The sequence below is a fragment of the Rhodotorula graminis genome (assembly GCF_001329695.1).
Source record: "Rhodotorula graminis WP1 unplaced genomic scaffold RHOBAscaffold_6, whole genome shotgun sequence".
Classification (NCBI taxonomy): Eukaryota; Fungi; Basidiomycota; class Microbotryomycetes; order Sporidiobolales; family Sporidiobolaceae; genus Rhodotorula; species Rhodotorula graminis.
This window is the reverse complement of record NW_017264933.1, coordinates 506,149-533,689: the sequence shown is the minus strand read 5'-3', so window position 1 is coordinate 533,689 and position 27,541 is coordinate 506,149. Positions and strand designations below refer to the sequence as shown.

The 27,541-nt window shown below is 66.8% G+C and overlaps 13 protein-coding genes across 13 annotated transcripts in view; 5 read left to right on the top strand and 8 right to left on the bottom strand.

Moving 5' to 3' along the window:
* Positions 1-3,458: 3,458 nt before the first annotated feature.
* RHOBADRAFT_66364 (uncharacterized protein) lies at positions 3,459-4,410 on the bottom strand. The gene is made up of 5 exons (XM_018418954.1): positions 4,276-4,410; positions 4,073-4,199; positions 3,919-4,004; positions 3,692-3,852; positions 3,459-3,620 (listed from the first exon to the last, which is right to left on the bottom strand). The coding sequence occupies exons 1-5, from the start codon at positions 4,366-4,368 to the stop codon at positions 3,536-3,538; spliced, it is 552 nt and encodes a 183-aa protein (XP_018271344.1). The 5' UTR covers positions 4,369-4,410; the 3' UTR covers positions 3,459-3,535.
* A 429-nt stretch (positions 4,411-4,839) lies between these two features.
* RHOBADRAFT_53287 (uncharacterized protein) lies at positions 4,840-6,733 on the top strand (the record flags this gene model as incomplete). Its single annotated transcript, XM_018416762.1, has 5 exons — positions 4,840-5,045; positions 5,157-5,830; positions 5,901-6,165; positions 6,240-6,331; positions 6,396-6,733. 5 exons carry the CDS (start codon positions 4,840-4,842, stop codon positions 6,731-6,733), a joined length of 1,575 nt encoding a protein of 524 aa, XP_018271343.1.
* An 863-nt stretch (positions 6,734-7,596) lies between these two features.
* Positions 7,597-8,758, bottom strand: RHOBADRAFT_66363 (uncharacterized protein). The gene is made up of 5 exons (XM_018418953.1): positions 8,712-8,758; positions 8,627-8,638; positions 8,531-8,570; positions 8,249-8,433; positions 7,597-8,176 (listed from the first exon to the last, which is right to left on the bottom strand). The coding sequence occupies exons 1-5, from the start codon at positions 8,726-8,728 to the stop codon at positions 7,624-7,626; spliced, it is 807 nt and encodes a 268-aa protein (XP_018271342.1). The 5' UTR covers positions 8,729-8,758; the 3' UTR covers positions 7,597-7,623.
* A 252-nt stretch (positions 8,759-9,010) lies between these two features.
* Positions 9,011-11,308, top strand: RHOBADRAFT_43783 (uncharacterized protein; the record flags this gene model as incomplete). Its single annotated transcript, XM_018414294.1, has 3 exons — positions 9,011-9,113; positions 9,189-9,859; positions 9,932-11,308. The coding sequence occupies 3 exons, from the start codon at positions 9,011-9,013 to the stop codon at positions 11,306-11,308; spliced, it is 2,151 nt and encodes a 716-aa protein (XP_018271341.1).
* A 266-nt stretch (positions 11,309-11,574) lies between these two features.
* RHOBADRAFT_43782 (uncharacterized protein) lies at positions 11,575-13,520 on the bottom strand (the record flags this gene model as incomplete). Its single annotated transcript, XM_018414293.1, has 9 exons — positions 11,575-11,669; positions 11,763-12,042; positions 12,194-12,251; positions 12,321-12,693; positions 12,774-12,885; positions 12,964-13,065; positions 13,138-13,230; positions 13,293-13,348; positions 13,424-13,520. The coding sequence occupies 9 exons, from the start codon at positions 13,518-13,520 to the stop codon at positions 11,575-11,577; spliced, it is 1,266 nt and encodes a 421-aa protein (XP_018271340.1).
* Positions 13,521-13,764: 244 nt separating this feature from the next.
* Positions 13,765-14,876, bottom strand: RHOBADRAFT_43781 (uncharacterized protein; the record flags this gene model as incomplete). The annotated part of the gene is made up of 5 exons (XM_018414292.1): positions 13,765-13,775; positions 13,854-13,905; positions 14,024-14,281; positions 14,359-14,560; positions 14,716-14,876. 5 exons carry the CDS (start codon positions 14,874-14,876, stop codon positions 13,765-13,767), a joined length of 684 nt encoding a protein of 227 aa, XP_018271339.1.
* A 185-nt stretch (positions 14,877-15,061) lies between these two features.
* RHOBADRAFT_53282 (uncharacterized protein) lies at positions 15,062-17,147 on the bottom strand (the record flags this gene model as incomplete). The annotated part of the gene is made up of 5 exons (XM_018416761.1): positions 15,062-16,160; positions 16,244-16,440; positions 16,510-16,649; positions 16,753-16,842; positions 16,941-17,147. Coding segments are annotated over 5 exons (1,529 nt in total), but the record flags the coding sequence as incomplete, so codon positions are not given.
* A 291-nt stretch (positions 17,148-17,438) lies between these two features.
* RHOBADRAFT_43779 (uncharacterized protein) lies at positions 17,439-17,845 on the top strand (the record flags this gene model as incomplete). The annotated part of the gene is made up of 3 exons (XM_018414291.1): positions 17,439-17,543; positions 17,614-17,716; positions 17,778-17,845. 3 exons carry the CDS (start codon positions 17,439-17,441, stop codon positions 17,843-17,845), a joined length of 276 nt encoding a protein of 91 aa, XP_018271337.1.
* A 113-nt stretch (positions 17,846-17,958) lies between these two features.
* RHOBADRAFT_31699 (uncharacterized protein) lies at positions 17,959-19,559 on the bottom strand (the record flags this gene model as incomplete). Its single annotated transcript, XM_018412985.1, has 5 exons — positions 17,959-18,554; positions 18,633-18,760; positions 18,840-19,243; positions 19,360-19,414; positions 19,480-19,559. 5 exons carry the CDS (start codon positions 19,557-19,559, stop codon positions 17,959-17,961), a joined length of 1,263 nt encoding a protein of 420 aa, XP_018271336.1.
* A 1,244-nt stretch (positions 19,560-20,803) lies between these two features.
* Positions 20,804-21,769, bottom strand: RHOBADRAFT_43776 (uncharacterized protein; the record flags this gene model as incomplete). Its single annotated transcript, XM_018414290.1, has 3 exons — positions 20,804-21,280; positions 21,368-21,568; positions 21,650-21,769. 3 exons carry the CDS (start codon positions 21,767-21,769, stop codon positions 20,804-20,806), a joined length of 798 nt encoding a protein of 265 aa, XP_018271335.1.
* Positions 21,770-22,073: 304 nt separating this feature from the next.
* Positions 22,074-23,002, top strand: RHOBADRAFT_43775 (uncharacterized protein; the record flags this gene model as incomplete). The annotated part of the gene is made up of 3 exons (XM_018414289.1): positions 22,074-22,196; positions 22,258-22,434; positions 22,499-23,002. The coding sequence occupies 3 exons, from the start codon at positions 22,074-22,076 to the stop codon at positions 23,000-23,002; spliced, it is 804 nt and encodes a 267-aa protein (XP_018271334.1).
* Positions 23,003-23,218: 216 nt separating this feature from the next.
* On the bottom strand, positions 23,219-25,216 carry RHOBADRAFT_64941 (uncharacterized protein). The gene is made up of 5 exons (XM_018418618.1): positions 25,154-25,216; positions 24,687-24,831; positions 24,470-24,565; positions 24,141-24,399; positions 23,219-24,059 (listed from the first exon to the last, which is right to left on the bottom strand). Exons 1-5 carry the CDS (start codon positions 25,202-25,204, stop codon positions 23,306-23,308), a joined length of 1,305 nt encoding a protein of 434 aa, XP_018271333.1. The 5' UTR covers positions 25,205-25,216; the 3' UTR covers positions 23,219-23,305.
* Positions 25,217-25,762: 546 nt separating this feature from the next.
* Positions 25,763-27,541, top strand: part of RHOBADRAFT_49653 (uncharacterized protein) — a 3,178-nt gene continuing 1,399 nt past the window's right edge. Inside the window, exons 1-2 of the mRNA XM_018415264.1 lie at positions 25,763-26,778; positions 26,855-27,536. Of these exons, the coding sequence (XP_018271332.1) occupies positions 25,878-26,778; positions 26,855-27,536 (1,583 nt within the window). The 5' untranslated portion in view covers positions 25,763-25,877. The remainder of the gene's footprint in view (positions 26,779-26,854; positions 27,537-27,541) is intronic.

The following is a 27,541-nucleotide window of genomic DNA, read 5'->3' as shown; positions in this document are numbered from 1 at the left end:
AGGCTTGGTCTGGCTGACAATGCTACTGATGCGCTGGCCCCAATCTGACTCCATTACGATCAAGGTATACTATTGTATGGTCCCTGTGCCAAGTAGTAGGTCAGCAGCCCTGTTCCTCATGGAGCTGTGCGTGCAGACGGGTTGGGTCCGAGTGGGGCCAAGAGGCTTGGTCTGGCTGACAATGCTACTGATGTGCTGGCCCCAATCTGGCTCCATTACCATCAAGGTGTACTATTATATGGTCCCTGTGTCAACCAGTAGGTCAGCAGCCCTGTTCCTCATGGAGCTGTGCGTGCAGACGGGTTGGGTCTGAGTGGGGCCAAGAGGCTTGGTCTGGCTGACAATGCTACTGATGCGCTGGCCCAAATCTGACTCCATTACCATCAAGGTATACTGCTGTATGGTCCCTGTGCCAAGCAGTAGGTCAGTAGCCCTGTTCCTCATGGAGCTGTGCGCGCAGACGGGTTGGGTCCGAGTGGGGTCAAGAGGCTTGGTCTGGCTGACAATGCTACTGATGTGCTGGCCCCAATCTGGCTCCATTACCATCAGGGTGTACTATTATATGGTCCCTGTGCGAACCAGTAGGTCAGTAGCCCTGTTCCTCATGGAGCTGGGCGCGCAGACGGGTTGGGTCCGAGTGGGGCCAAGAGGCTTGGTCTGGCTGACAATGCTACTGATGCGCTGGCCCAACTCTGGCTCCATTACCATCAAGGTATACTGCTGTATGGTCCCTGTGCCAAGCAGTAGGTCAGTAGCCCTGTTCCTCATGGAGCTGGGCGCGCAGACGGGTTGGGTCCGAGTGGGGTCGAGACGCTTGGTCTGGCTGACAATGCTACTGATGCGCTGGCCAAAATGTGGCTCCATTACCATCAAGGTGTACTATTATATGGTCCCTGTGCCAACCAGTAGGTCAATAGCCCTGTTCCTCATGGAGCTGTGCGCGCAGACGGGTTGGGTTCGGGTGGGGCCAAGAGGCTTGGTCTGGCTGACAATGCTACTGATGCGCTGGCCCCAATCTGGCTCCATTACCATCAAGGTATACTATTGTATGGTCCCTGTGCCAAGTAGTAGGTCAGCAGCCCTGTTCCTCATGGAGCTGTGCGCGCAGACGGGTTGGGTCCGGGTGGGGCCAAGAGGCTTGGTCTGGCTGACAATGCTACTGATGCGCTGGCCCCAATCTGACTCCATTACCATCAAGGTATACTGCTGTATGGTCCCTGTGCCAAGCAGTAGGTCAGTAGTAGCCCTGTTCCTCATGGAGCTGTGCGCGGACGGGTTGGGTCCGAGGGGGGCCGACAGGCTTGGTCTGGCTGACAATGCTACTGATGCACTGGCCCAAATCTGGCTCCATTACCATCAAGGTATACTATTGTATGGTCCCTGCACCAAGTGGTAGGTCAGGAGCCCTGTTCCTCATGGAGTTGTGCGCGCAGACGGGTTGGGTCCGAGTGGGGCCAAGAGGCTTGGTCTGGCTGACAATGCTACTGATGCGCTGGCCCAAATCTGGCTCCATTACCATCAAGGTATACTATTATAGGGTCCCTGTGCCAAGCAGTAGGCTAGTAGCCCTGTTCCTCATGGAGCTGTGCGCGCAGACGGGTTGGGTCCGAGGGGGGCCAAGAGGCTTGGTCTTGCTGACAATGCTACTGATGCGCTGGCCCAACTCTGCCTCCATTACCATCAAGGTATACTGCTGTATGGTCCCTGTGCCAAGCAGTAGGTCAGTAGCCCTGTTCCTCATGGAGCTGTGCGCGCAGACGGGTTGGGTCCGAGTGGGGCCAAGAGGCTTGGTCTGGCTGACAATGCTACTGATGCGCTGGCCCAAATCTGACTCCATTACCATCAAGGTATACTGCTGTATGGTCCCTGTGCCAACCAGTAGGTCAGTAGCCCTGTTCCTCATGGAGCTGTGCGCGCAGACGGGTTGGGTCCGAGTGGGGCCAAGAGGCTTGGTCTGGCTGACAATGCTACTGATGCGCTGGCCCCAATCTGGCTCCATTACCATCAAGGTGTACTATTGTATGGTCCCTGTGCCAACCAGTAGGTCAGTAGCCCTGTTCCTCATGGAGCTGTGCGCGCAGACGGGTTGGGTCCGAGTGGGGCCAAGAGGCTTGGTCTGGCTGACAATGCTCCTGATGCGCTGGCCCAAATCTGGCTCCATTCCCATCAAGGTATACTATTATAGGGTCCCTGTGCCAAGCAGTAGGCTAGTAGCCCTGTTCCTCATGGAGCTGTGCGCGCAGACGGGTTGGGTCCGAGGGGGGCCAAGAGGCTTGGTCTTGCTGACAATGCTACTGATGCGCTGGCCCAAATCTGACTCCATTACCATCAAGGTATACTATTGTATGGTCCCTGTGCCAAGTAGTAGGTCAGCAGCCCTGTTCCTCATGGAGCTGTGCGTGCAGACGGGTTGGGTCCGAGTGGGGTCGAGAGGCTTGGTCTGGCTGACAATGCTACTGATGCGCTGGCCCAAATGTGGCTCCATTACCATCAAGGTATACTATTGTATGGTCCCTGTGCCAAGCAGTAGGTCAGGAGGCCTGTTCCTCATAGGCCCCAGGGAACGTAGCACAGTCTCTAGTAACAACAGCAGACTTGATGCCACAGACTGATCCCTATCTTTTCATTGGCCCAAATCTGGCTCCATTCCCATCAAGGTATACTATTATAGGGTCCCTGTGCCAAGCAGTAGGCTAGTAGCCCTGTTCCTCATGGAGCTGTGCGCGCAGACGGGTTGGGTCCGAGGGGGGCCAAGAGGCTTGGTCTGGCTGAGGATGCTACCAATGCACTGGCCCAAATCTGGCTCCATTGGCATCAAGGTATACTATTCTATGGTCCCTGTGCCAAGCGGTAGGTCAGTAGGCCTGTTCCTCATAGGCCCCAGGGAACGTAGCACAGTCTCTAGTAACAACAGCAGACTTGATGCCACAGACTGATCCCTATCTTTTCATTGGCCTACCTGCCCATCCAACTGGCAAAGAGGTCCCTCGCAGTCCATGGCCCGCCTTACATCCGCGCTATGCTCTTGGGAAATGGCACATTGAGACATGTGCGGGCAGCTGCACAGTGTGGCAGAACCACCCTGACCTTGGGCTACCTGCCCAGCCAGACCCGGGAGGTGCTCTCAGCAGGTGGAGGCATATCAAACGTCCTCTCTTGCCGCTCGAGCAGCGCGCCCTGTGATTCAATTTGCGCACACCTCTCACGGACCTGTCTGCATGTTCCTTGTCTAAGTGAGCCGCCCCTGCCGCTCTACCTCTTGGCAAAGCCTCAGGCCCTGACACACGTTCCTTGCGCAGTCAATCACTCTCAGTGCCAGCCGAGACTCGTTCCCTGACAGCTCCCTTGCCCAGTCGAGCCTGTCACTAGGTGCGTGCGCACCTCCTGCCGCTCGTTCTCAAGCACGGTGGGCTGTGCTCCAGCTCACGTGCTTCTCTCTGCACCCATTCTTCCCTGGCTCTCACTGGCAGAGGATTGCAAGGGAGACTGTGTGCACTGCTTCTGCCGGACTGCGGCGCTGGAGAGACTCGGTGCTCTACTTGACGTACTTGACTGCTGCACGCGACCCAGTGCCAACATAGGACAGGCCTGAGGCAATCGTAGTCCCTGCAACAAGCCACCTGCAGGGGCAGCAGTCCGACCGAGTGAGCAGGGGTTCACCAGGGGAGCAGAAAGGGAGAAGGAGACGCACTGCATCCCAGTGACGGCAGTGCCCAGCTCAAAGGGCAACAAGGGCGCGATTGTCGTTGAGCCAACGAGGAGGAGCTGGAGGAAGGTGTTGTACTTGGAAATGGCGGTCGGGTGGACCGAGGCCGACGGGATCGAAAAGTCCCAGTACCGCGCAAAGGTTTTCTGGTGAGGCAGATGAGGGTCAGTTCGAGGCACACAAGAGAGAACGTGACAGGTGAGAGGACGCACAGGAGGAGGGAGCGAGGCGTAGCGGAAGTAGAAGGCCGCGAGCGAGAGGGCGACATCTCGTCCGAGGATGATGATGGCGAGCGGAACTGCGACGGCATGCGCTCCGAGTCAGAGAGAGGCCCGAGACGCAGAAGGAGAGAAGACGGGGACGCACGAGGGAGCATGTCACGCATGGCGAGCGTGATGACCATGGTCGTCATGAGCAGTTTGTCGGCGGCCGGGTCGAGGATGCTGCCGAGGACCGAGCCCATGTTGAACCGCCGTGCAAGCCACCCGTCGACCTGCAGGAGAGAGGTGGGCCGTGTCAGCTTGGCACCTCGTGGCTACGCCGTCGAGGAAGAGGACGAGACGGCTCACGAGGTCGGACACGCCGGCGACGAACAGGAGCGCGGTCGCGGTCGACAGGTCGCCCTCGAGGATGTAGTACCCAATGACGGGGCAAGCAGCCATGCGGGCGACCGTGATCGCGTTCGGGATCGTGTAGGGGTTCTCGCGCGCCTCGTTGGGCTTGGACGAGGCGGCCGCGAGCGGAGGCGGGGTGTCGTCGGGCGCACGCGGCGGCGGTGTCGGGGTCGGCGGGCTTGGTGGCGACGAGAGGAACCGAACGGTGCGTGATCGCCATGCTGGACCGGCCCGGGGGCGTGGCGGGAGCGAGAGAGGAGAGGAGCGATGAAGGTGTGGGGAGAGGGAGGAGAGGGCACGGGTCGAGGTGAAGGCGGGCCGCGGAGACAAGGTGCGCGCGCAGGTCGCGAGTGGTCGCAGGGCGACTGGCCTGCACAGCAGCTGCACAGGGATGGGCATGGCGAGTGACGCCGAACCGAGGTTGCGAGCGACGAAGCAGCTGCCTTCGCGCTTCGCCTCTTGACGACACGCTCCTTTGCTCGCACCTGCTGCGTGCCAGGACGCTCGACAGCGCACGGCATGAGCGGGACCGCGCCGCACAGCAACGGCAGCCCTGGGCTAGCACCGCCCCTTCACCTCGTCGACGGCACCTCTCGCCCGTCACCGCCAGCACCTCGCCCGCCGACCCGGACCGACCAGCGTGAGCGCAGGGACAGCAGCTGGCGCGAGGACCAGGCTCAGCTCCAGCACCAGCTTCGTCTCGCCAAGGCCGAGATCGCCAACCTGTGTGTCCCTCTGGTTCCTCTCTTCGCTCGCTCGGGCCGCCCAGCGGCGCGAGTCCTATCTCCTCGCTCGCACTACCTCGGGGCTGATTTGCGCTCCCCTCCCCTCGACAGGCAAGCCAAGCTCGGCGTCCACGCGAGCCATGCCCCCTTCAACTCGACCTCGCCTCGTCAATCCCCCTCGCTCGGTGGTCCCGCCCGCAAACCCTCCTTCACCGACCTGTCAGCCTCGACATCGTCCCTCACCGCCCGCCGACGGTCCAGCTCGAACGCGTCGGCGACGTCGCCTCGCTCGGCGCACTTCCCTCACCATCCCGGCGCCGCGACGTCGCCCTCGCCGCGCAGCCCGTCGCGCCTGCCCGAGGGCACCGGGCCCGTCGCGATGAACCGCGCCCTGCTCAGCAGCGAGGGCTCGCCCGGCGCGGGTTCCGGGCGCGCCGCGAACGGCCGCTCGAAGGCGCACTCGGACGAGGCCGACGCGCTCGCCGTCCCGCCCGCACCCGCACCACAGCGCTCGCCCTCGCCCTCTGCGCTCCTCTCGAACGGCCTCCCGAGCGCGTCAGCGTCGGCGAGCCGCTCCTCGGGGCCGAGCTCGAACCCGTTCTTCGGCTCGGGCCGTGCCTCGAGCGAGCGGCTGTCCAAGTCGGCCGCGTCGTCGCAGTCCGGCTCGGGGCGCGTCATCTCGGGCCTCCAGAGTGACCTCTTGCAGGCGCGCACGGCCCTCGAGAGCACGCGCGGGCAGCTGCGGCTCAGCCAGAGGGCGGTCGAGTTTCTCGGGCGGCAGAACGGTCCGTCGTCGGCCCACTCATTCCCTTTATACATGTCACCGGCACTGAATCTCTCACGAGACGCACGCAGAGGACCTCAAGGAGACCAAGGACCGCCTGTCGAGCGAGATCGACGGCCTGAACCGCCAGCTTGCGCGCAAGGAGCGCCTACAGGACGAGGCGCTCACGCGGGCGCGGACGGCCGAGGGCGCGCTCCAGGTGCTCCAGAAGCAGCACTCGGAGCTCGAGCGCGGCGTCAAGGGCCGCATGAAGGAGCTCGAGGAGGGGGCGAAGAAGGCCGAGGACGCGAAAGTCCAGAGCGAGAGGGAGTACGCCGGCTTGCGGGACGGTCTCAGGTGCGTCGCTCTCGTCCTCCTATACGCCTGGCGACTCGCGAGGCACGACTGACTCGCCGCTTCCGTTAAAACAGGACGATGCAGGAGGGTTGGAAGGACGACTTGCGGTGGATCCGCGAGGACCTCGCTCGCTCGCAAAAAGAGCTCGAGGTCAAGTCTTCCACGAGTGCGTCCCTCTCTCCCTTTCGGCTCATGTTTTTAGGTCCAGCACTGACACTTCACTCTTGTAGTCGCGACCCTCCTCGCCTCTCGCGCCTCGCTCGCCGACACCGCCACCTCGTCCCTCTCCTCCCTGCGCTCCGACCAAGCCTCGTTCGCCGAGCAGCACTCCGCGTCGACCTCGTCGGCGCTCAAGCAGCTCACGCTCCTCGCGACCAAAGGCGAGGCCGACTCGCGGCGCGCCGACGAGCTGAGGGCCGAGTTTGGGAGGCTCAAGCGCGCCATGGCGGAGCATGCGCAGGAGGGCGAGCGCTCGTGGGAGGGGCCGGAGCGCTCGTGGGAGGGGCCGGAGCGCTCGGAAGGGAGCGAGGAGCGGACAGCAGGGCAGGTCGAGGCGGCGGCAGGGTGAGGAGGAGCGACTATGAGGGGCGGGCGTCGTCGGAGCTGGTTTCCGTCACGCCGCACGAGCCCGACGTCGGATCGTCTGTGCACTCTTTGCAACCCTCGCAAGTTCTTTCTCTCCTCTCGTAGTACCTCGCAGTGGGAGAGCGCGCGCTCTCTCTCTCTCTCCATTCCGGAAGCGCGAGTCGATCTGGCCACGACGAGAGCAGCACGCGCCTTGACAGGACCTCGTTACGCTCGCCGACTGAGCTGCGCCCGCACCTACCTCACGCAAACGCCCTCTCAGCCGTCCGCACCTTTGTACAGTCCCTCGCGCACAAGAACGCGCCCTCTCCCCCGCCGAGCGTGCACTTGGTGTCGAGCGCCGACGGGCACGGGCAGTCTGCGGGCGTCGCGGCGCACACGAGCGAGTCGGGGCAGACGTACGTCGCGCAGCTCACTGTTGGCAGAGTGGCGAGGGGTGGGTCAGCGCCTGCGGAGAGAGGAGAGAGGGGCGAGGACGAGGGAGAAGGTGGGACGCACGCGCGTCGACTTGCTGGTCCCAGGTGGGTGGCGCCTGCGCCTGGTGCTCGGCCTGGTGCTGGAAGAACTGCTCGAAGAAGGCGTGCACGAGTGCCGGGGCGAGCGCGAGCGCGAGGAGGAGGACGAGGAGCGGGGCTTTGTGCGAGTGGGAGGGCATGGCGGGAGGCGGGCGATGAGGGAGTCGGGCGAGTGGATGAAGGGCCTGTGTAGGTGGCCGTGTCGACGCTGGAGAGGTGTAAAGGGAGGAGGAGGGAGTCGACCTCGGGTCCGGCAACGACGCGACTGATGAGAAGACGACGCGGACTAGCTCTCTCTGTGTGGGCGCAGACCTCTCGCAGCACACGCTCAGACTGGCAAAGCAGGGCATCAAGTTGCTCAGTACCGCGAGCGCGGCGGGGAGGACACGCTACTCTCCCTCTTGACGCCGCCCTCCCCTCGCCGCTCGTCCCGCCGCCCGCTCGTGCCCTCCCTGCGCCCCTCTGACCGCGCCTCGTCGCGCACCCCACGGTCACGCTCGTGCGCACGTCGGCCCTCGTCATGCGGATCCCGACTGCCGTGCCGCCGCCCGTCTGCGCCGCCCTCGTCGTGCCGCCTCCTCGCCGGGGACCTGCTCCGGTCGCGCTCACGGTGCTCGCGGCGCTCCCCTCGCTCACGGTCACGGTCACGATGGTCGCGGTGGTGGTGGCGGTGGTGGTCGTCGTGCGACCGCGAGCGCGCCCGGTCGCGGCCGTCGCGGCCGGACGAGCCGTGTCTTGCTGCGCGCTCCTCGCGCCGCCGGTCGCGGTCGGCGCGGCGGGCCTCCTTCTCGGCGTGGCGCTCGGCCTTACGGCGCGCCTTGTCGAGTATGGCCTGGTTCGGGTCGGACGGGCCGGCGGCAGAGGTCGAGGTTGAGGCGGAAGGGGGAGGGCGAAGGGTCGGGGCAAAGCCGCTGTCGGACGAGGTAGGGGCGGGGCTGGGTCAGCGCGCGAGATGGGACGAGATCGGACGGGTGAGGACGCACAGAGCTTCGGCGAGGGCGTCCTCCTCTGCCTCCTTGACCTTCTTGAGCTCTTCGCGGCGGAGGCGCTCCTGCTCGTCGACGTCGCCGCGCTTGTCCTTGTTGTACCAGGTGAGGTCCTTGCCGTTCTGCCAGCGTCCGACGGGCGCGTTGAGGCTGTGGCCGAGGTAGAACTCGCGGTCCTTGTCCTGCGGGGCGAGTGAAGGTGGTCAGCTGTGGGGCGGAGGGGCGAGAGGAGAGGGAGGGAGAGGGGCGAGAGGGACGAGAGGGCTCGAGGGGACGCACGTTGGCGACGTCGGTCCACTTGAAGTCGCCTTGGCCGCCCCTGCGAGTGCACCGAGTCAGTAGGCGCGCGCGAGAGTGGGTGCAGCGAGGACGGACCTGGTACCGCCGCTGCGGTGGGACGACGAGAGCGAGTCAGCGTGCGCGGGTTGGACGTGCGAGCATGAGAGAGTGAGGTGCGCACCGGGTAGGGTGGAACATGGCGTCTCGACGAGGCGAGGTTGTAGGCTCGTCGGAGGTCCGGAGAGTTGTCGCGTCGACGTCGAGGAGGTCCAGCTGCTTGCCCGTCCCTGTCCCTCGCCCGCTCCCTGTAGAGTGCAGCCAGTGGCAGGTCCACGCGCACCCACCGCCCACTCGACCCGACCAGCAGCCCCGCTCGTCGCAGCTCGCCCCCTCCTCCCGTCGACCGTCGCGCTTCCCACCCATCTCGCCCAGCTCCACCCCGGCCAGGACAGCACCGGGGACACGCGCGCGGTGCGCACCATGAGCCTGCACGACACGCCCAGGTACCGTCAGTCGCACGGTCAAGCAGCAGCTCGAGCAGACCACCTGTACGACGACCCGGCTCCCGCCCTTCAACCTCACGGTACGTCGTCCTTGTCCTCCCCTCTCGCACTGTCGAGGTTCCTCCCCAGCTCACCCGAGCTTTGACCGCCCGCAGACCCTCGCGACCCGTACGTCGGCAACGGCTACCACGCCTCGGGAGCTGCGTACCGCTCGCGCTCACCCGAAGGCGGCACCTTGACCGCCTTGCTGTCCAACGTCGCCCGCACCGCCCAGCAAACCTTCTCGTCGTCGTCGTCGTCGAGCAACGGCGCCATGCCGTTCAGCAACCGCAACGGCCACGGCCCCAACGGCGGCGCCTGGTCCAACTTCGTCCCGAAACTCGCGCCGTCGTCGTCGCCGGGGCCCTCGTCGTCGGCCCCGGCGTCGCTCGCGGCCTACCTCCCGTCGACCTCGACCGCGGGCTTCATCTTCCTGTGCTGCCTGTGGTACCTCTCGTCGGCCTTCTCGTCCAACACGGGCAAATCCATCCTCACCCGGTTCCGGTACCCGGTCACGCTCACGTTCGTCCAGTTTGCGTTCGTCGCCGGCTACTGCGTCGTCGTCCTATTTGTGCGCGAACGCCTCGGCGGCGCGACCGGCCACGCGAGCGGCGGCTTGTCGCGCAGGCGCATGAGCGTCAGCACGATGGGCGGTTGGGGCATTCGCAAGCCGTCGCGCCACATGTTCCACGGCACGTTCATGATGAGCCTGTTCCAGATCGCCGGACACGTCTTTTCGAGCATGGCCATCGCGCGCGTGCCCGTCAGCACCGTCCACACGATCAAGGTGCGTCCTCCCGCCCTCTCTCTCTCGTTCGCGCAATCGAGCCTGACATCTCTCTCCCGCTCGCGCGCGCAGGCCCTCTCGCCCCTGTTCACCGTCCTGTCGTACGCGGCCCTGTTCGGCGTGCGCTACAGCACGGCGACCTACGTCGCCCTCCTCCCCCTCACGGTCGGCGTCATGCTCGCGTGCTCGTTCGACCTGCGCGCCAACGCCGTCGGGTTCCTGTGCGCCCTCGGGTCGACGTTCATCTTCGTGGCGCAAAACATCTTTTCGAAGAAGCTCCTCCCCAAGGAGAACACGGGCGCCGTCTCGGCCGAGGAAAAGGCCGGGCCCTCGTCGTCGTCGTCCTCGGGCGATGGCAGCGGTACGGGCGTCGCAGGGTCGGCCAAACTCGACAAGCTCAACCTCCTCCTGTACTCGTCCGGCATGGCCTTCTTCCTCATGATCCCGATCTGGCTCTACTCGGACGCGTCGGCCCTCTTCTTCGCGCCGGCCAAGGCCGTCTCGCCGCACGCGTCGGCCATCGTCGACGACTCGCCGACAAGGACACTCGTCTTCTACTTTTTCGCCAACGGCACGGTCCATTTTGCGCAAAACCTCCTCGCCTTTTCGCTCCTCGCGCGCACGTCGCCCGTCACCTACTCGATCGCGTCGCTCGTCAAGCGCATCGCCGTCATCTGCATCGCCATCGTGTGGTCGGGCCAGCACGTGTCGCTCGTGCAGGCCGTCGGCATGACGAGCACGTTCGGCGGCCTGTGGATGTACAACCGCGCCAAGTCGGACGTCGACAAGGGCGAGAAGCGCCGCACCCAGGTCGAGAAGCGCCACGACATGAGCCTCCCGACCACGGTCGGCGACGTGCGCGACCTCGACGGCGGCGTCACGCCCCCGCCGCCGTCGTCCCTGCCCTCGGGCGCGTACGCCGGCGGGCCCACGAGCCCTCGCGCCCCGGCACCGCCGCACGCGCACTCGCACCCGTACGGCGCCGACCCGTCGTCGCACCACGTCGTCGGCGCGTCGTCCGTGTACGCCTCGCCAGCGTTGGCGCCATCCGCCGGCGGCGGCGGCGGCGGGCACGGCTCGCACGCGCACAACTCGCCGTACGCCGCCGCCGCCGCCCCGCCGCCGCATCACGTATCGGCGAGCGCGAGCGCGCACACGTCGCCCGGGGTCGCAGCAGGGCGGCACCCGAACGGCGGCAGCGGCCTCACCAACGGCTTCACGTCGTCGGGTGGCGGCGGCGGTGCGCCGAGCAGCAGCAGCATCGGCGGCGGGCCGAGCATGGCGCGCAACCGGACGGCGTCGGCTTCGCGCGAGCCGCCGCGGGATCGGAGCGCGGTCGCTGCCATGGAGCAGTGGGAGAAGGCGCATGCGGGTGGCGGGGCGCACACGGTGCCGGCGTCGCTGTTCAGCTCGCCCGTGTCGGTCGGCGGCGAGGGCGCGTATCGGTAGCAGCACGGCGGGCGCATGAGGCTCTGGCAGCAGGGCTCTCGAGGTTGTTCATCAGGGGGACTTGCATTTGCCGCGCAGGTTTTGTAGTGTTCACGACCGGCGAGGAGCGAGCGGGGCGGGGAACCACCCTTTAGACAGTTTCCCCTCTCTCTTGCATTCCTCGACTCTATTGCCCTTCCCTTTCGGCGTCTTTCTCTCTCTGTCGGCGAGGGGCGAACGGGCGAGCAGCGCATCTCGAGAGCAGGCTGGCTGCACAGCTGCGAGGTCTACAACGCCGCCGTCTTGGTCATAACGCGCGCAAACTCGCGCGGGTTGCCATCGGCGGCGACGAGCTTCTCGAGGAACGACTTGTCGTCGACGACTGCGAGACCGGGCAGGGAGAGTGTCAGGGCTCGTCTCGCTCGCGAGGATGGCGCGAAAAGAGAGAGAATGGGAGAAAGAAAGTGGGACGCACACTCGCGAGTGCCCCTCCAGCCCCGCAGCAGCTCGACGATGCCGACGGCCTCCTTGCGGCTGAGCCGCGGCGGGAGCTCGAAGCGCTCGAGGCCGCTCAGGACGGCCGAGTACGTGTCGAACGACGAGGCGCGCGCCGTGTCGTACGCCGAGGGGAGCGGGCGTGCGCGCGACGAGGACGAGGAGGACGGGGTCGAGGCGGTCGAGGTGAGGAAGGCGTCGAGGGCGGGGGAGGAAGAGACGGCAAGGGACGAGGCGGACAGGAGGATGGTGCCGTTGGCCTGCGTGCGAGGCCGAGTGTCAGTAGAGGGCCCAGGTCGCGACGAGGGGAAGGGGAGAAGCTCACAAAAGAGCGCTCGCCGGCGACAAACTCGAGGAGGAGGCGCGGGATGACGAGCCGAACGACTCGAGCGGCTGGTACGTCGGGTCGACGTACTTGCTCGTCGCAAACAGGGGCTGCGCGTCGTCGATCGCGAGGAGGACCGGGCGCCTGTGGGTCCGGAAAGAGTGAGCGACTGTCGCCCGACGGTCGGCAACGCGAAAGAGGGAGAGGACGCACTGGTTCTGCGCCGCGAGCTCCTCCATGACGGCCTCGAAGACGGCCGTCGTAAGCTTGTCGTCGCCTCCTGCCGCCTTGGCCAAGTCCTCGAGCGTCTTGCCCTGCGCGACCTTCTTGCTGTCGCCGAACGCGTGCTCCTTGGTCGTCTGGAGCTGCTTGAACGCGGCCTTGTTGGCGGCCGCGAACTTGGACAGGAGGGCGGATGCGAGCGCAGGCTGCTCAAAGAGGGCGCGCTGCTGCGAGTAGGTGTGGGGCGTGGACGAGTTGACGAGCGGGAGGGCAGAGGGGAGGTACAGGACGATCCAGTCGGTCGACTGGGCGTACGACACGGCCTGCAGGAGGAGCGAGCTCTTGCCCGTGCCCTTGTCGCCAGCTGTGTCGAGAGAAGGAGAGAGGGTCAGCTCGGGCGTCGCCGAGGTGCGCAGGAGGGAGGGAGGGACGAGGCCGACGCACTGAGGAAGTACCGCGCTTCCCGACTCGCCACCTTCTTGCCCTCGTCCAGCGTCCGCGCCATCTTAAGCGTCGCGTCCCGCACGACCGTCGCCGGCTTGGACGTGAAGGCGTGCTGCGGGGCGGTGCGCGAGCGTCAGTGGACTGACCGGGCGGGCGGACGAGGGAGGGGAGGGGAGGAGAGGCGGCGCACCTCGCGCTTGATCGAGGTCGGCATGCTCAACGCCTTGAAGGCCTCGAGCGCAGGTCCCGGGAACGCGCGCACCTGCCCAACCGTGTCCTTGGCCAGGTCCTCCTGCGAGTGCGAGGGTCGAGCCAGTCAGCTCGACGAGTCCGCGAAGGAGGCGGTGAGGAAAGCGGGACGGACCGGGTGCATCGCCTTGAGGCCGCTGAGGTCTGGTCGGGGCAGAGTGACCTCGGACAGGACGTTGCCGACACCTGCGCCGGACCCTGCGCCGTCCTGCTCGACAAGAGTCCAAGGTCAGGCCCGGGTGACAGACAGGAGGCGAGCACGGGGCGCACCTCGTCTGCAGAGTTGTTCTTCTTGTTCTTGGCATAGAGCGACGCCTTGCTCGACACTGCGTGCGGCGAGGAGCCGAGGTGAGTGTGAGAGGTTCGCGGAGAGGGCGGCGAGGGGAGAGATGAGGGCGCACGCTTGGGTGGGAGGCAGGCCTGGCTCGTAGAGGCGAACGAGCGTGCGCTCGGGACCGCCTTGAGCATCTTGGTCGCGCAGCTCGAGCGGGTCGACATGGTGTGGGAGTCGTTCACCAGCGGCAGCAGCTTGCGGTCGGCGCGCCGGCGAGAGCGGCGCACGATTTCGACCCCAAGTCCACTTGTCTCTCGTCTGCTTCGACCAGGGGCGCAAAGAGAGGCACGGCACCGCATTCATGACAACAAGACAGAGAAAGTACAGCAAAAAAAAAGGGCCGACCGCGCGCCATCGACGTCGACCCCTCTCCCTCCCGCTCGCGCTCGTCAATCGCGCACTCGTCTTCTAGCGGTTGTCTGCGAAGGATGAGAACGAAGTCAGGGTACTGCACCTCGAGCGATACAGGGCCAACCGAGGGAGGCGAGGGAACTCACGCCAAAGGAGCGTCTTGAACGAGTTCCACACCTCGGAATCGAGGTACAGGTACTGCAGGAGCAAGCTCGAGCGTCAGTCGCCAATATACCCGTACTACTCACCGACGCTGTCCTCGACATGGACAGCGCCGAGCTGAGTGCGAGAGAGAGAGAGAGCGCGGCCGACGCACCTGCATGCTGCTGACCATGCCGCCGTGGAGCCTGTCCCTCCTCTCCCTGAACAGGTACATGACGAGCCCCCACGCGACTGCCGCATACACCTCGAACACCTTGGGGTGCGGCGCGCGCGACTTGGGGTACGGCGAGCCGGGCGGGAGCGGGAACCCGTCGGCGGCGGTCGAGCCCGGCGCGGCGGGCGCGAGCGGGACGGCGGGCGTCGCGCGCGGGAGGAGCGACGTGATGATGCGTGAGACGACATAGAGGACGATCTGTGGGCGCGTACGACACCTGTGTCAGGGACCGAGAAGGAGCGACGAGAGGAGGAGGAGAAGGGAGGGGGACGCACCTGCTCGTTGACGGCGTTCCTCTCGCCAAAGACGGCCCATCCTCCGACGAGTCCGGCCCAGAACGTGTCCATCGAGCGCTGCTTGCCGCCGGCGAGCGTCTTCTGGACGAGGAGCGCCGTCTTGTAGATGGCGACGAACCTGGCCAGGTTGAGCGAGTGCTGCTTGGTCGCGCGGTACACGTACCGCAGGCGCTGCTGCCACCTGTTCGGGGGTACGAACGAGTGCGACGCGGCAGGTCAATACCCTGCTCGAGGCGAGGTCGAGGCGGGTCCCGTCGTCTGCCCACCGTTCGTCATGCGCAAGTCGCTCCGCCGGGCTCGCCTGGAGAGAGGGAGAGAGAGAGCGAGGGGACGCACGGGCCAGACTGGAAGATGAGGCTCATGACGAGCGCATGCGGGCCGCGGACCCTGGCGCCGTACACGAGGCCGTTGCGCGCGCCCTTGAGGATGGCGAGGACGTCGTGCAGGGCCGGGTTGAGGACGAGCCGGTCGAGCGACGCGGTGAGGGCGCTGCTCATGGTGGACGGCTGGGTGCGTGCGTGGTGCTAGGTGCGGGCAGGGAGCTGCGCTGCGAGGTGACGAGGGCAGAGAGGGAGGAGAAGGAGCTCGAGATGCGCCCGGTCGCCGAATCGCCGCCTGGGCCGGGCCGGCCCGCTCTCTCCGACTCTCTCTCGAACGGCTCAGGGCAATGCAGCGACGTGACGCGCAGGATCGACTAGGTACAGGACAACATCGGCACAGACGGGGAGAGAGCGCGAGGGGACAAGCTAAGCAAGAAGAGGAGGGGAGGAGGGGGGAGAAGAGAGAGCGTCCGTGCGCCCTCGCGTGTGTACATCCCTCGCATGCAGGACAACAAGAAAGAGTGAGAGAGGGGGGAGTGTCTGGAGAAGAGAGAAGGAGAGAGCCCTCAAACTACCGCCTTAGCGAGCCCCGCTCGCTCAAGCCCTCGTCGTCGTCGCCGTCCTCTTCGTCCTCGCGCGCCCCGCCATACGTCGCCCCACTGCTGCTCGGCGGCGCGCCCTGCGAGCTCGCCGTCGTGCGCAACGACGCCGCGTCGGGCTCGAGCGTCGTGCGCGACGACCCGACCACCGGCCCATCGCCGCCGCCGCCTCCGCCGCCGCCGGTCGACGAGCGCGTCGTGCTCGCGCTGAGCGAAAAGGTCGAGAACGAGCGCGCGTAGGCCGACGATGACGACGCCGGGGCGTGCGGCGCCGAGTGGATGTTGTCGCGCGTCGTGGTGAGGGAGGGGGCAGGACGGTGGATGTCGGCGAATGGCGAGATCGACTCGTCGTCGTCGTCGAGGTGGCGGTGCGCCGTCGTGTCGGCAAGCGACGCGTCGTCGTGGTCGCGGTACGAGTCGCCGCTCGGGTCGTAGCTGAACGCGCTCGAGCGCGTGAGCGTGTCGAACCCGGTCGACGCCGAGTACAGGGTCGACTCGCGGTAGCCGAGGCGGTCGCCGTACGCGCCGACAGGCACGCCCGTCGACACCGAGTTGGTCGTGAAGCTGCGCGCCGTCGACGACCGTTGCGGAGCTGCCGGCCGGGCCGCAAAGACCGACACGCCTGAGTCCTTCTGCTTCATGAAGCCGCTGGCGCCGGCGCCGGCGCCGCCGGCCGTGCTGCTGCTGAAGCCGGCAGTCGACGAGGTGGCGTCCGAGCCGTCGTACAGGTGGTGGGCGCCGTGCTCGGGCAGCTCGGCCGACGAGTCGAGCTTGTGCCCGCGACCGCGGAACCGGCGCCGCTTTTTGCGCAGGTAGACGCACACACCGACGACGACGAGCGTGATGACGACGACAGGGATCACTGCAGGGACAGACGAGGGAGAACGACGAGTCAGTCCGGGTGCTGCGGGTGCAAGGGAGGAAAGAGAGAGAGAGTGGACGCACGGACGGCGAGGAGCGCAGCCATGACCGACTTGTCCGTGTTGCGCTCGGCCTGCTCGTCCGAGATGTCGCCCGCAGGCACGCTCGTGACCGTCTGCTTGCCCGACAACTCGGTGTAGTCGGACGTGGCGGTTGCTGGCGGAGACGTCGTCGACGACGAGGACAAGGACGTCTGCGGGTTGCCGTAGGCGTTGCGGAAGCTGCACGGGTTCGATCGCGGTCAGGATGCCGTCGTCACACAGCGAGAGCAGTGAGACGCGAGGACGCACATCTGGCCGACCGAGAGCGCTCCGTTGGCGTTGTTCTGCCAGGCCCACGGCGGGATCTCGACGTCGCCCGGGCACGCGTACGGGAACACCTGGCCGCCGTTGATGTTGCTCATGGTGCAGTTGGCAACCCAGTCGGTCCACTGTGTGTGCGGCAGGGGTGGAACCGGGTCAGCTCCGGTGCCTCGAGCCGTCGAGCCGACGGAATGAAAGGGAGGGAGAGAGCGGGGCTCGTGAGGGACGCACCAGGGTCGACTGGTACGGCGCCTCTTGCTGGCACGCCGCACAACCCTGCAAGAGGTTGTACACGCCCATCGAGCACTGGCACTCGGTCGCCTGTGTCCGAGAGAATGGCGCCGCGCGAGAGGGACGTCAGTTCACGCTCGACAAGTGGAGGCGAGGGCGAGGGAGGGAGGAGGAGGAGGGGGGCGCACCTGGTACGGGTTCGGGGACGGGTAGTGCGTCTGGTTCGCGACGACGTCGAGTGCAGGCAGCGAGTAGTAGGCCTGCGGGGCGCACATGTCGAGCAGGACGCGGGCGACCTCGCACGGGTTCTGGCCGAACCGGTTGTCGAGGACGCCGTACTTGGCGAGACAGCGGTCGTCGAGGTCCTCCGGGCGGTTCTGCTGGGCTGCACCCATGGCGGGCAGGGCGGTCGGGCGGAGGCGGCGAGGTGAGGGGTCGAAAGGGGGGGGGGGGGGGGGGACCAGGGTGGTGGATGCGCGAGGCGGCCGCGAGGGTGGGTTCGGGGACGTCGGAGCGGCGTGCGGTAGCCACTCGGAGTCGGTGTGCGCACTCACTCGAGTGCTGTAGCGCGAGCAGAGAGGAGGGAGGGAGGCGGGCCGAGGCCATTCTGCCTCTCGCGCCTCTCCTCGAGCCACCGTCGCCTCGGAATCGCTCGACCTCCTCCTCATCTCCCTCTCGAGCGAGCCATGGCGCAGCCCGCCTCGCCGCCCAGGCCAGCCGCCGACCTCATCCACCAGCTCGAGCTCCAGGTCCTGCAAGAGTACTCGGCCACGGCCCGCAACCTCGACGACGTGAGCCCGCTCTCGCCCTCCTCCTCGGCGCGTTCCGACGCGAGAGCTGACCACTCCCCTCGACCGACAGATCGCGACCGTCGTCCAGCGCCTATCTGCAGCACAGCCGCAGATCCTCAGCGAGCTGCGGCCCCTCGAGCGCAAGCTGGGCCTCATCCTCACCCTCTTCAAAGGTCCGCTCGCTCAACCTCCTCTCTCTCTCTCGCCCTCGCTGACAACTCGCCCCACGCGCAGCCTCGGTCTGGTCCGTCTTGCGGCAGCGCGAGGACGCGGCCATGTACGAGGAAGAGCAGCAGCAGTGACCCGGCCTTTCCCTCCCTCTTCCTCTCGCTTGTTGTCCCTCCCTCTGTGCCGCGAGCTGTACACAAGAAGACGAATCCAGATTTCCTTTGCAATCCACGCTCGTCGTCGGTATCTACATCGAGAGCTGCCCGACGCCGCGAGTGACGCCTCCAACGCCGCCGCCGCCGCCGGCCGTGACGGGCCACACGACGAGCCTGCCGTCGACGCCCGTCGTGCTGACGCGGTCGACGGCGCCCGCGGGGCCCGAGTACGCGCGCACGCTCGTGATCGTGTTCTGGTGCACCGTGAGGAGCTCGGTCCCGCTGCTCGTGAGCTTCTGGCCCGCGCCGAGCGCGCCGCCGCCCGGCGCCGCCGTCGCTCCTCCGGCGGCAGGCGCCGGGCTCGACGACACGCCGCGCGAGTCGGCCGCGCGGAACATGTTGAACGCCTCGCTGCGGTTGAGCCGCCCGACACCGCCTGCGCCGGGGCCCGCCGCCGCGCGGGTCGACGTGCCCGTGCGCTGGTCGAGCGAGCCCGTCTGGGCCCAGCCGCCTTCGAGCGAGCCCTCGAACACGAGCGGCTGGCAGTCGTGCCCGGCCGCGATGAGCGCGTTCTCGCTCGTCCACTGGAGCGTGAGGCACGGCAGCGACGCGAGGTTGACCGAGTAAACGGCCGCCGGCGGCTGGTCGGCCTCGGACGGGTAGACGACCGTGAGCATCGAGTCGTGCGCTGCGAGTGGTGCCGAGTCGGGACGTGTCAGGGCTCGGCGCCATGGCGAGAGAAAGAACTGAGAGACGAGGGACGCACTGACAAAGGCGAGCGCGTCGCCCGAGGGCGAAAAGGCGATGCCGTGGACCCAGCCGCCGGCCGTGCTCATGAACTCGCCGCAGACCGTGTTGAAGGGAAGGCGCTCGCCCCACGGCGAAGCAGGAGGCCTGTGGCGGGCAAGAGAGAGTCAGTCTTGGCCTCGGCGAGGCAGGAGAGAGAGAGAGAGAGAGCGAGATGGGGACGCACTTCTCGTCGACGCCCTTGATGAAGGCCGAGAAGACACGCGCCGCGCCGTCGGCCGACCCTGCGGCGAGCAGGACCGAGTTCGGGTGCCAGTCGAGGCCGAGGACGGTCGACCGCAGCGGCTTCTTGAGGTGCTTGGCGACCCACCAGTTGCTCTCGGCGTCGTACTGGCACACGGCGATCGTGCGCGCGCCCGACGCGACGGCAAACTTCTCCTCGTTGGGCGACCAGCGCACGAACGTGGCCGAGCGGTTGATGCGCAGGAGGACGAGCGTCGGCTGCCACACGGGCGAGCCCGTCTCGGGGTGGGCCTCGAGCGTCCACACGTAGGCGTTGCGGTCGTGCGCGCACGTCACGAGGCGGTTGGTCTGAGGTGCCCAGTCGATCGACGTGACAAGCTTGTCGTGCTGTTTCCAGAGTCGAGTCGAGGGTCAGCCGAGGTCGCGGTGATGACGATAGGGAGGATCGAGAGGAGGAGGGGGGCGCACCTCGGTGAGGACATGCTGCAGGTTCAGGCCCTGACGTCAAAGGCGTAGATGTGGACCTCGTTCGAGTTGGGCGACACGGAAGCGACGTCACTCGAGCGCGCGAGCGAGATCAGCGAAAGAAACCGAGGTGGGGGGGGGGGGGGGGACGAGGAGACAGATGAGGCGCACAAGAGCGGTCGGCGTTGAAGGCGTGCGCGGTGAGGGGCACATTGATGAGCTGGTAGATGTCGGCCATGGCTAGAGGACTCTGTTCAGTCGACTTTGCGGGGTTGGAGGAGGGAGAGGGGAGAGGAGCTGCGAGCGCCGCCCTTCCTCCTCCTCCACCGCCGGGTCCTGGCTTCCACGGCACCTGCTGCCTGGTTGAGCTGCTCTGCTGTATCTGCCATGTCTCTCAACGCAGACGAGCACCTGTGCGAGGTCTGCGGCATCGAGACTACGCGCCGCTGCTCCTCGTGCGCCAGCGCCAACCTCGACCTCTGGTTCTGCACGCCAGAGCACCTGCAGCTCGTACGCCCCCTCTTCCTCTGTCGGCGAGTCAGACGCGAGGGGCCCGAGTGACTTCTCGAGGCGCGCGCAGATCTGGCCGGCGCACAAGCTCGCCTGCGGCCTCGGCAAGGCCTACCCGTTCGCGACCAGGCCGCTCCAGCTCCCCGAGCTCGGCATCGCCCTCACGCGCCTCGATGAGGATGCTCTGCCCTTCCGGCCGGGTCAGGTGACGCTCCGCAAGCTGCTCACGACGTTCGCCCAAAGCGCCGACACTGCCGAGGTGCGTCTCGCAGCCCGCCCTGTGTCGCCATCCAGCGCACCTTACTGACTTTCGAGGTTCCTCGCGTCGCAGGACATCCTCGTCAACCTCGCAGGAGACGTCAACGACACCCGCAGGTTCGAGTACAAGCCTCTCATGGTCAGCCTCGTCCGCAGCGCCGTCTCGCAGCATCTCGCGTGCGAGGAGTCAGACGCACCGCCCGTCACGTACTCGTCCATGCTGGACCCGAACGACCCCGAGTACTTTGACGAGCTGTCGACAATGCAGTACACGGCCGACATCGTCTTTTGCGTCGCCGACTGGCTCTTCGGCTACAACGCCATGTCGCGCGACTACGCCGTCGAGCAATGGTTCAGCCTGCTTCAACACAAGCTCTTCATCATGTCGCGCCTCGGCCATCTCTCGGTCCACCCTCTCGCGCCGCCGGGCATGGGCGAGCTGTACCTCGGCGCCAAGGAGCGGCTCCTCGAGTGGGTCAAGTCGGGCATGGGCACGGAGCGTCCCGAGTTTGTGCGTGCTCTCGAGGGCTTCAAGATGGGACACGTGTACTGCGACTCTGCGAGGAGGCCGTAGCGCGCGGTGAGCGGTGAGGGGGAGGGTCTGCAACGACGCTTTTGTTCCGTTCTCTCGTTTTCTCTCGCTCGCCTCGCCTCGCTCGTCGCACGCAGGAAAGCGATCGAGTCAAGCGTTACAGTCGAGAGGAGAGAGGGTATCTAAACAGGCCCAGTCGGCATGCCCAGCATCTGCATCGCGTCCTTGACCCTGAGCGCCGTCTCAAGCATCGAGTCGGCGAGGTGAGGGCACGTCGGCGCGATGGTCGTGCGGATGAAGGTGTCGTTGCGCTCGACCAGGCGCTCGAGCCAGGCCGCCCTCGTCGTCGTCTCGGGAGAATTGGGCTCGCGCCGACACTGGTCCATGAGGTACAAGTAGACGAGCATGGCGTGGCGGTACCAGGAGCGCCAGGGCTCGTCGCCCCAGCGCATCGTCGACGCCTCGGTCGTATCGCGCGCCGAGTACCAGTCCCACGACGCGAGGTTGCCGAACGGGTTGGCGACAGGGCTGGTGACGATGTGGCGGAGGTCGAGCGTGCGAGCGTTCTCGTGCGCGCGGGCGATGACGAGAACTCGCCGCTGGATGTCGGGCGTGACGAGCTCGTTCGGACCGCCTTCTGTGACGGTCCTGATGCAGTCCTGCGAGGGAGAGGCGATGCAAGGGGAGTCAGTCAGTCTCGAACCCGCTCAGACCTCGTTCGAAAGGAAGAGACGGAGGGGACGCACGCGCAGCTCACGCCCAGGAATTTGCAGAAAGTGCTGCAGCGCCTTAGCGACCGTCGATGTCTGCTGCGGGAAGCGAGAGAGCTGGCCGCTCGAGTCGTGCATGTGCTCGAGGATTTGCCCGGACTCGTCCTTCGAGAGAAGCGGGTAGACGAACGGGTTGGCCTTGGTCGGACCGCAGACGCGCTTGTGCACCTTCCAGACCTGCAGATCGGGCCTCTAGAGGTCAGCTTGACGCGCTCGACACGCTCGGCGACGCCGAAGGAGGAGAAGCGAGGGGCTCACGAGCTTCTGGTGGTCGGCGCTGCAGAAGAAGAGCGAGATGCCGGCCGCGGCGCACTTGGCGCAGCGGTTCTTGGTCTTGGTGCCGCACACGAGGCACGTCTCGTCCCACTCGGAGCTCATCTCGCAGGTTGGACGATGAGGATGATGTCGTGGAGGAGGCGTGTGCTCCGGGGCTGATGAGGCGAGCTGGAGAGGCGAGGACGACTTGGGGCGGCGTGCCGGTGCTCTTGGACGAGCTCGAGAGGTCCACTGATGCGTTCGAGTGCGTCTGTCGGCCAGCAAGGGGCGAGGCGAGGGAAGCTGAGGAGCGAGAGGTTCGACTCGGCGGAGGCGGCTCTCGTCCTCCCTCCTCCTCCTCTCACCACATCGACCGGCACCGCTGCCGATCTCGAGCGCACTCCTTCATCTTCTATATCAATCATCTATGCCTGCCGAGCCAGTTCCGCAGCCGTGCGAGGTCTGCGGCGTCGAGACGACCTCGAAGTGCGCCGCGTGCGAGTCGGCGGGCATCTCGCTCTTCTTCTGCTCCCGTGACCACCAGAAGCTCGTGCGTCCCCTCTCGTACTCTACTCTGCGCGATTTCGTCTGACCCTCGGGCGACCTAGCAGGTGTGGCCGGCGCACAAGCTCGTCTGCGGGCCGGGCAAGGCCCTCCCGTTCGCGATGCTCCCTCTTCTCGACAGCGACATTGCGCAGGTCAAGAAGCTCCTGGACAAGTCGTCAGCCTCAAGTCTGGCTAAGAGCTTCCGCGCTGCGCTAGAGGAGCTCGGTCAGGCTCCAGCCGAGGTGCGTCAGTCTCGCCTGGACTGCACGCCGTCGTCGGTCACTGACATCTTTCTCGCCCTGGCAGGCAGTTCTCGAGAGCATCAACGGCGACGTCTACGACATTCGCCGGCTCCCGCACAAGCCCTTCATCGTGTGCCTGGTCCGCAGTATCCTGTGGCAGCTCGCGGGACCAGAGGTCGTCGATGCTGTGGGCCCGCACCTTTACTCTATCGCTGTGAACGACGAGGATCGCAAGACATTCAACGTCGACGTCGCGTCCGGGCTCTGCGCCAGTCTCCTCTCGGGAATGTGCGCCGACCTCAGGCGGGCGCGCGTCTTGCCGCTCGACTACAGCCGCGCGACGTGGTTCAGCCTCTTCCAGCACAAGCTCTTCTTCATCTGCCGGCTCGGACAGCTCGTGTCCCGCCGGCCTCACGATGTCGAGGCGAATGCGCACTACCGCGGCGCCAAGGAGCGCACCAATGCCTGGCTCTGGTCGGGCATGGGCACCGGCGAAGCGATCTTCTCGACCATCGGTGGCAAGTCGCAGATCGTGCACGAGGTCGAGACGTACGAGAGGCCCCAGTAACTAGCGGCGGGAGCTGGGTGGAGCTGGAACGCCGAGTCCTTGAGCAACTTGCGAGCCGCTTGGACCCTTTGGCCTTCTGCGACCTTTCGAGCAGTGCGAGCAATGCGAGCGAGAGCTCTACCTTCTCGACAGCATGCACAGCGAGAGGAGAGCTTGCGATTCACTCTCGCCGACGAGGAAAGAGGGAGGAAAAGAGAAGGAGAGCGAGACGACGAGAACGAGAATAAGTGCTTCTGCATTTGCCAAACACCTCGACCGGCCTTCTACGTCCTCGACTCGACCCCACTCGTCCAACGTGCGACTCTACGCGTGCCCTGCGCCGCGGTCGATCATGCTCTCGCGCGCCGGACCGGTCCCGATCCAGCGGATGGGGACGCCGAGGAACTGTTCGATGTACTCGACGTACTTCTGGCAGTTGTCGGGCAGGTCGGACCACTGGGTCTTGTCCTGGATCGACTGCTTCCAGCCTGGGAGCTCGACGTACTGGACCTCGACGCGGGCGAGCGTGTCGAGGTCGGCGGGGAAGAGGGCGTCGAGGGGCTTGCCGTCGAGGTGGTACGCGACGGCGACCTTGATCGTGTCGACGTCGTCGAGCACGTCGAGCTTTGTGAGGTTGAGCGCCGTGTAGCCGTTGATGACGGTCGAGTACTTCATGACGACGAGGTCGAGCCAGCCGCACCGGCGGCGGCGGCCCGTCGTGACGCCAAACTCGGCACCGACCTCCTGCAGGTGCTCGCCGATGCTGTTGAGCTGCTCGGTTGGGAACGGGCCGGCGCCGACCCGCGTCGTGTAGGCCTTGATGACGCCGTACGTGCCGCCGACGGTGCGCGGCGGGAGGCCGAGCCCGGTGCAGACGCCGCCGATCCCGGTCGCGCTCGACGTGACGAACGGGTACGTGCCAAAGTCGAGGTCGAGCATGAGGGCGTTGGCGCCCTCGACGAGGATGCGCTTGTTGGCCGCGAGCGCGTTGTGGATGAACGCGATGCCGTCCACGACGTACGGCTTGAGGCGCTGCGCGAGCTCCTTGTAGCGCTTGATCTCGCCCTCGGTGTCGTACCTGTGCGCGGCGCGCGAGAGCAACGTCAGGACTCGAGCTGAGGGACATCGAGAGAGAGAAAGAGAGAGGGCGAGGACGCACTCGAAGTGGCCGTAGCGCTTGAAGCGGCCCTCGACGAGCGTGCGGAACTTGGTCGCGAACGCCTCCTCGTCAAAGAGGTGGTGCACGCGGAGGCCCGAACGGCTCGCCTTGGACGAGTAGGCGGGACCGATGCCCTTGCGGGTCGTGCCGATATTCGAGCCGCCGAGCTCGACCTCCTTGAGGCCGTCGACGATCTGGTGAAAGTCGAACACGAGGTGCGCGCGGTCCGAGATGAAGAGGCGACCCTCGCAGTTGAGGCCTGTGCGGGACACGAGCGTCAGGGACGGCGCGACGGGGCTTAAGAAAAGGAGGACGGGAGGGGAACGGACCCTTGGACGTCAACGCCTCGAGCTCCTGGAAGAAGGCCGGGATGTGGACGACGACACCGTTGCCGATGAAGGCCGTGCAGTTGGGGTTGACGAGACCTGTGTGCGAGGGGGAGCAGAGGTGAGCGCTTGAGCCGCGGACGACGATCAGGACGAGCGCGGCGGCTCGAGGGCGTGCCACGACCCGCCGCACACATGCAAGAGGACGCGAGCGACGCACCCGAGGGAAGGAGGTGAAAGTCGAACTTGGTCTTGACGCCGTTGACGTTGGCGACGATGGTGTGGCCGGCGTTGTTGCCGCCGGCGCAGCGTGCGGTGATGTCGGCCTCGGCGGCGAGGATGTCGACAAGCTTGCCCTTGCCTGTGTGCGCGTGGGAGGCGTGGGGTCAGCTCGCTGCTCTGGGATGCGGGACTGGGTTGCGCGACGAGGAGGGGGCCTCGGGCGGAGCGCGGAGGAGATTCGCGGGCCGGGGTCCGACGACAGCGACGACACCGCCTGGAGGGCTTGCGGCGGGCTGTGGACTCCGCCCTGGCTACAAGAGCACAGGTAGGCACCCGGACTGGGCTGCAGAGGGGCGAGGGAGAGCGGGAGAGCGGGTTGACTTGCCTTCCTGCGGCCAGTGCAAGTCGAGGGGCCGTCAGTTGCGAACGACGAGACGGGCGAGGAGAGAGAGAGAGAGGACGTACATCCCCCCACTGGGCCCCTAGTACGACGGCAACCTTGCCCGGCTGCTCCATGCTGAGGTGAAGCCACAGGCGGGAGGACGAAACCGAGTTGCGGAGCTGGCGAGCGAGCCAAGGCGCCCAAAACCTGACACCTCGTTGCACTCGCCTCTGGTGTAGATCCGACGCCTTCTGGAGTGCTTGCAACACTCTAGACTGGGTGCTTCAACCGGTGTACGAATTTCCCGACGAGACGAGGTGGCCGTCGCTTGCGTCGCTCGCTCATCTCGCCCGCGTCTTCTCTCGCTTCTCACACCGCACCGGCTGCCTGAAGCGAGCGAGCACCATGGAGCTGAGCTGGGACGGGTCGATCATCAGCATGAGCGAGGTCAACCCGCCGCCCTCGCCCTCGTCCTCCTCGCGCGGCCCGCCCCACCACCCACCACCGGCACGCACCTCGAGCCAACTCGGCCTGCGGTCCGCCTTCGAGGCGGGCGCACGCACCACCCAGGCGAACCTCCTCCCGTCCCCGCCCGAGCGCGCCTACCTCTCGTCCTCGACCCGTCCCTCCCCCACCTTCACTAGTCCCGATCCTCCTCCTCCACTCGAGCCTCCTCGCGCGCCTGCATCACCACGCGCCGCCGCACTCGCAGCACAAGAGCGTCCGCCCCTCCAGCCCAGCCACTCGCACCAGCTCGCCTCCTTCCTCCACGACTCGCTCTCGCCACCGGCCTCGCCCACCGCGTCGATGGCCTCGTCGACGTTCCTCCCCGGCGGCGGCGGCGGCGGATCGCGCACCCGCCTCTCGAGCTGCGCCGGCACGTCGTCGGCCCTCTCGAGCCACGAGGCGTCGCCGCGCAGCAGGAGCAGGAGCGCCCGGCGGCGGACCCGCACGCGCAGCACGAGCACGAGCGCGAGCGCGAGCGGGACACGGTCGGGCAGCACGGCGAGCAGCACGGCGAGCACGGATGGGAGCACGCACGAGGACCACGACCGCGCGGGCGAGGTCAGCAGCGAGGACGACCACCTGGGCCACGCGAGCGGGCTCGTCATGCCGAGCCTGCACCTTGACGCCGCGAGCGCGACACCGCCGCGCCGCTCGTCGCCCGCACGTGCACGAGCGTACGAGCGAGACGCCCCAGTGCCGCCGAGCGCGCGCCTCCTCGTCCTCGGCAAGTCGGCCGCCAACCGCCGCACGCTCGCGAGACTTGTCGCCCGCGACGGCGAGCGAGACGACGACGACGACGACGACGACCTGCGCCGCACGACGAGCGCCGCGTCCGTCGCAGGCGCGACCGACATGTCGTACTCGTACCTGTCGTTCGGCCCGCCATCGTCCTCGTCGCACGACCGCTGCGCCTCGCGCGCTCGGGCCGCCGCCGCCGCCATGGCCGCCGCCGCCGAGCGCCCGACCGGCGCCTTCTTCGAGCCACTCGTGTGCGCCGACGAGCCCGTCGCGCTGTGGCACCCTGCGCGAGACGACGGCGACGCGCACGCGGCGGCCGAGCTCGTCGACGAGCTGTCGCGCCCGCTCGAGCGGCTCGAGGCCAAGCTCTCGCGGTCGTACCCGGCGACGACGGGCCTCGCGCAGGTGGTCGAGGCGGCTGGGTGCGGCGAGTTTGAAGCGTGCCTGTTCCTGTTCTCGTCGCGTGCGTCCTCCCCCCTTTCTCTCTCTCTCTCTCGCCTCGAAGCGGCGCCCGACCTGACCCCTCGCTCTTTCCGCAGCGCCTCTCGCGAGCGAGATCGCCCTCGCGCGCCCCGTCTCGCACGTCCTGCCCGTCCTGCCCGTCCTCGTCCTCCCGCCGTCGCCAACGGGCAAGCCGCAGAAGACGGCGGCCCTGTCGCAGGCCGTCCAGGAGCAGCTCAACACGGCCGGCGTGAGGTGGGCGCCGGCGCTCGTCCTGCCGCGCTCGCCCGCGGCGGCGGCAGGTGGCGGCGCGAGCCCGCTGTACATGCTCCCGCACGACCTGTTCGTCCAGCACGACGGCGACGACGTCGAGGAGCAGCGGCGGGTCCCGCACCACGTCCCCTCGGTCACATCCATGCCCGCCTCGTCGCCCGAGTCCGAGGACGCCCCGCCGTCGTCGCTCTCGTCCTCGCAAGAGTTCGTCACGCACCTCGACCATCGAGCGGAAACGTCGAGCTACTACACCTCGGCGGGATCGTCCATCGCTGGCGACCATCGCGAGCGCGAGTTCGGCCGACCCTCCTCGTCGGCGACGGCTGCGCGAGGCGCCGCTCGATCCCTCTCGGCGTCGTCGCGCGCAGGGTCGACCTCGTCCCGCTCGTCGTCGCCTCGCCGCCACGGGCACGGGCACGGGCAGGCGCTCACTCGCTCGGCGACGCACCGCCCGCGCACCCTCTCGCTGTCTTCGTCCGCGTCGAGCAGCGCCGGCGCCCCACCATCGTCCT